Source organism: Limulus polyphemus, unplaced genomic scaffold, assembly GCF_000517525.1.
Source record: "Limulus polyphemus unplaced genomic scaffold, Limulus_polyphemus-2.1.2 Scaffold11638, whole genome shotgun sequence".
Classification (NCBI taxonomy): domain Eukaryota; kingdom Metazoa; phylum Arthropoda; class Merostomata; order Xiphosura; family Limulidae; genus Limulus; species Limulus polyphemus.
In genome coordinates, this window is record NW_013677248.1 from 3183 (window position 1) to 8384 (window position 5202).

The 5202-nt window shown below is 35.2% G+C and overlaps 1 protein-coding gene across 1 annotated transcript in view; it reads right to left on the reverse strand.

Moving 5' to 3' along the window:
* Positions 1-1549: 1549 nt before the first annotated feature.
* Positions 1550-5202, reverse strand: part of LOC106476799 (solute carrier organic anion transporter family member 4A1-like) — a gene marked incomplete at its 3' end in the record, with an annotated part of 7254 nt that continues 3601 nt past the window's right edge. Inside the window, exons 2-3 of the mRNA XM_013937424.2 lie at positions 3584-3832; positions 1550-1714 (exon numbers count right to left, since the gene is read on the reverse strand). Coding sequence (XP_013792878.1) covers positions 1550-1714; positions 3584-3832 — 414 coding nt within the window. The remainder of the gene's footprint in view (positions 1715-3583; positions 3833-5202) is intronic.

The window sequence follows — 5202 nt, forward strand, 5'->3', positions numbered from 1 at the left end:
CATTACTGGTTCTTACTAAGACTGTCATTGAACGGTACAATACTAGATTTGAAAATATAGTTTTAAAGTTCTACAAAAAAGATCATTACTGGTTCTTACTAAGACTGTCATTGAACGGTACAATACTAGATTTGAAAATATAGTTTTAAAGTTCTACAAAAAAGATCATTACTGGTTCTTACTAAGACTGTCATTGAACGGTACAATACTAGATTTGAAAATATAGTTTTAAAGATCTACAAACAAGGTTTCAGAAAAGGTAAAAAAGCTATAATTGTCTTTATATTTGTTTTGTTTATTTGCACAATGAGCTCTCTGTGCTGTGCCCACCACGAGTATCGAAAACCGTTTTTAACGTTGTAAGCCTTCAGACTTACCGTTAGGCCACTAGGGGGGGAGGAGGCCTTACGTTTTACGTTTTTTTGTTCTAAAGCTGCACAATAGGCATCTATGACGTGTTTTTATGTGGGAGTAGAGCCCCAAATTTTAGTATTATAAGCCCCCAAGCTTACCACTGATATACCAGTCTATATATTATGACAAAATCATTGAGTAATGGAAAACGAAATCCCAGTTCACACAAGTAGATATATTGAAAGCATTGGGCAAGGCAAAACAAAATCCAGTTCACACGAGGTACGAATATTGAAAGCATTGGGCAAGGCAAAACAAAATCCCAGTTCACACAAGTAGATATATTGAAAGCATTGGGCAAGGCAAAACGAAATCCCAGTTCACACAAGTAGATATATTGAAAGCATTGGGCAAGGGCAAAACGAAATCCCAGTTCACACGAGGTACGAATATTGAAAGCATTGGGCAAGCCAAAACAAAATCCCAGTTCACACAAGTAGATATATTGAAAGCATTGGGCAAGGCAAAACAAAATCCCAGTTCACACGATGTACGAATATTGAAAGCACTGAGTAACGTAAAAGAAAATTCTGGTTTACCTAAGATAAGGATATTGAACTATTTTGATAGATAATTTTTTTTTCTATAGACTGTTCTGGATATTTAATGACAGTTTATAGACTGTTCTGGATATTTAATGACAGGTTATAGACTGTTCTGGATATTTAATGACAATTTATAGATTGTTCTGGATATTAAATGACAGTTTATAGACTGTGCTGGATATTAAATGACAGTTTATAGACTGTTCTGGATACTAAATGACAGTTTATAGACTGTTCTGGATATTTAATGACAATTTATAGACTGTTCTGGATATTAAATGACAGAGTTTAAGACAGAGAAAATAACTGAAGAAACCAAATTAAGCAAATTTTCCTTTATAACATACAAATGACAGTAACGAAGGGCACCGTACACTTAACCCTAAAAGTACTAGCTAGTTTTGGTACTGTTCACTGCATCCTATTAAGTTACTTTACGTAATAGCAGTATCAATGATAGTTTTTACTCAATCTTTTTGTGACTAATTTGATACTTAGGAAAAATGTAATTTTAGGGTTAATTATGTAATTTAATTAAGTGATACACCCTAACAATAATTTAATTAAAATTGTATTTAACGTATTCTCACCAGAAATTGTGTTGGCTTTAGCAGGATTCACCTGAAACTGACTTTCCAGATACTTTGGAAGGAAAGTGTAGTGGCCAGCAATGGGTAGAATATGGAGAACACTGCTCGCCGTTCGACACAAGAGGATGTCGTTCCTTAGCAACCGTCTCATAGCTCGTGTAAAAGCTGCCAACAGAGAACAAAAAAAGTATAATTCTGTAAATCAAATACGTTCTGAAGTTTTACCTTATGTTAATACAGTAAAAGATGTAAGAATTTCTAATGGGTAGGGGAGGGGGAGGGGTAAACGAACTCGCCGAAGAGGAATTTGCAAATAATGAAATATTCTTTATAAAAGTACGCTACCGAACTAAGCCTAATTCCGGTATAGGCAAACATTTAATTGTTGTTATTTTGAAGTTAAGCACAAAGCTACACAATGGAGTATCTGTGCTCTGCCCACCACGGGTATCGGAACCCGGTTTCTAGCATTGTAAGTCCGCAGACATACCGTTGTGCCACTGGGGGGGGGGGCAAACATTTAGTAACGCGTACTCATTAACATCACGCATGGGCCGTTTTATACACAGACTTTCACGAACATATCAAATAAAATAAAATAAAAAACATAAGAAATGATACGTGCTTATTGATGTTCAATAATAATAGGTGTATTTCACGTGAAATTAATACACACCACTGCCAAATATAGAGAAGGGACCTTTTCACCCCACTCCCACATCCGTTGCTGATGATTTTCTCACTATTTTCGTTGTATCTCTAAACTGCTAGTCAGATGGCGTTGCTGTGTATCATCACGTCATTTCAATGTCCAGTAAATCGTTTCTTACCGCGAGTCTTAAAACAGGTATTGTATTGATTGATAATGTTACTTAGTAACGTATATAGATTTACATACTCTGGCTAGATGAATAAACTTATTACGTTTTGTAGAAAGAAACAAAACTTTGTGTGGTTAGAGTTTCCTGGGCGTTGTTTGTAGTTTAAGGTGTTAATGATTAATTATAATAAACTCAGTAACTTTAATACAGGCATCAGTTAGGACTAGGAAGATCGGATAGCTTCTGTTACACGATCGCCTTCTCATGGTACACGTTACTTAGGTCTCAAATTGTTTAATTCTGGTAAACATTGAAAATTTCATATTTTAATTAAATACACAAACTCACTTTCTCCGACATTCTAGAAATTTACACGATAGCTAAGCCTAGTCCTTTGTATAAACGCTAAGGTAATTAAACGCTCTACCAGAAATTCACTTTCTCCGACATTCTAGAAACTTACACGATAGCTAAGCCTAGTTCTTTGTATAAACGCTAAGGTAATTAAACTCTCTACCAGAAATTCACTTTCTCCGACATTCCAGAAACTTACACGATAGCTAAGCCTAGTTCTTTGTATAAACGCTAAGGTAATTAAACTCTCTACCAGAAATTCACTTTCTCCGACATTCTAGAAACTTACACGATAGCTAAGCCTAGTTCTTTGTATAAACGCTAAGGTAATTAAACGCTCTACCAGAAATTCAAGCTTCACCAGGTGGCAGCCTTTTAAGATCGATTTTTGCGATACTGCTTCAGAAGCTTGAATCTGTCTGACATGCATATATAATTACCTAGTAAGATTTTAAACACGAGATAAGTAATTCTAGCAGTTTCGGTATCAGTTATCACAAATTTGTTATCTTTATCAGAGAGCTAATTAATTTGTGAAATTGACAGTGGTTGGCGTGGGATGAAATGTTCGATTTTGTTGAAACTAGATAAATAATCAAGTGTTAGACTGTTAAAAATGAAAACATAACACATTCAGCAACAATACCTAAAATGATAAGATACATTCAACAGACAGTAGTAAGAACCTGTAATATGTAGAAAATTATGTGTTTGACCAAACAGAGGAACATCTAATACATCTGTTTCTTCTAAACCAGTTTTCAACCATCACATGATGTTGGTAAATCTGTTTACTTCACATACATACAGAGAGAGAGTAATATTAAAATAATAATAATAATAACATTTAGTTACTTACATCTTGCACTAGATGTGCTTGAGTGGGGTACGTGGCTGTCAATCCACTGTGGTTGATTCTCTGACATAGTGCTATTGGACTGCACAATTGCTACCTGGACATTAGTGTAGGAAGGAGTCTGAGGAAGGTTTCGCGGGAAGGCAGCCATTGGACAAGCAACTAGAATGAGTGCTGCCCCCACTAGAAACACTCCTAACCACCAGGCTCCCAACCACTGAGGGTCATCCGAGGTCAGCTGAGTCGGATTTTCTGGAGTAAATTAATTCATATTTTCCAAATTTTTAACAAGCTACGCATTTCTTTAAGAACTTAATAATATTGTTTTTATTTACCTGAAAGTACTTAGAATGTAATTGTAGTACAGTCAATATTTCTATATTAGGAAAATGAGTTCCGACACCTTTAAGTGTGGTAAAAACATAATATTTTTTGAGAACCTGATAAACGAAGTGACAAAAAACATACCTTGAAGCAATTACGAGATTTTAGGTAAAAATCTTGCGTTCGTATTTCCATAACTTACGGTTATTTTCTGGTTTAGAAAAACAACGACAAAAAGTTGAACCGCTCACACGTAATAAAAGGTTCTAAGGTTTGATATTGTTGCGTCAGCGAGGTCACGTGACTAGTGTCACGCCACGTTTCTAGAACTATCTTGTTCCTTCGTGAATGCCCTAGCATTTACTAGATATATGTTTGTCTGGTATATATATATATAAGATGCTCACAACGTGACAATAATGTGTGTAGGTAGTGAGTAATTGAAATGCAGTCAGGAAGTATTGTTGAAGTTAACGTTCGTTGTTAAAACGTTTGTAAAAGAGAGACTGTTGAAAATAAGTGTATCGGTAAAGTTGTATTCAGAAAGAATAAACCAGTTTTATTAAGTAAGGACTTGTGTCGCTAAAGTTTCGTCGGAACGAAGTTACGGAAAGTCAATTAACGAACGGAGACGTAACAATATTAATGCGAGAAAAAAAAAGAGACCAACAAGTTTCAGAACTATAATTAAATACTCTTTACATAACCATTTTTGTAGCTTCACCTATTAGAAGGGTTACTGATTTGATATCCAATGAATTCATTGACCCCTTAACTCAATGGTCAGTTGGATGCCAGGTACCAGACGACCTCACTAATTTGTGTGTTCCATGTGCTCTAGGGTAAGGCCTAGGAAAACCTTATTCAGCAAGATGTCGCTGCACTCAAGAATGAAAACCGTGAATATAAAACAGTCCAAGGTGATGGTTGAGACAGTTAGAACTGGTCCCAACCATAATGACTATAACTCTACGCATGTTTTAAGACCACAGGGAGTTTATAAAACGAATCTATCAAATTTGGAAACATAATTAAACGATGAAGTGTTTTGAGCTAAGCCTATAACATTTCTCTTTCAAAGAACTAAATTTGTTTTCACCCTTTTTTGCATATTTACTGTTTGGATTCGACCGATTTTCAAAACGTTAATTTAAGCAGATTCACCTGGCACGAAACTCTAGTGTTAATAAAATTAACACTAGATTAACTAGGTGTTAATAGTGTTAACAAGGTGTTAATAATAAAATTACGTTCCCTAGCACGAAACTAGGTGTTAATAATAAAATTACGTTCCCTAG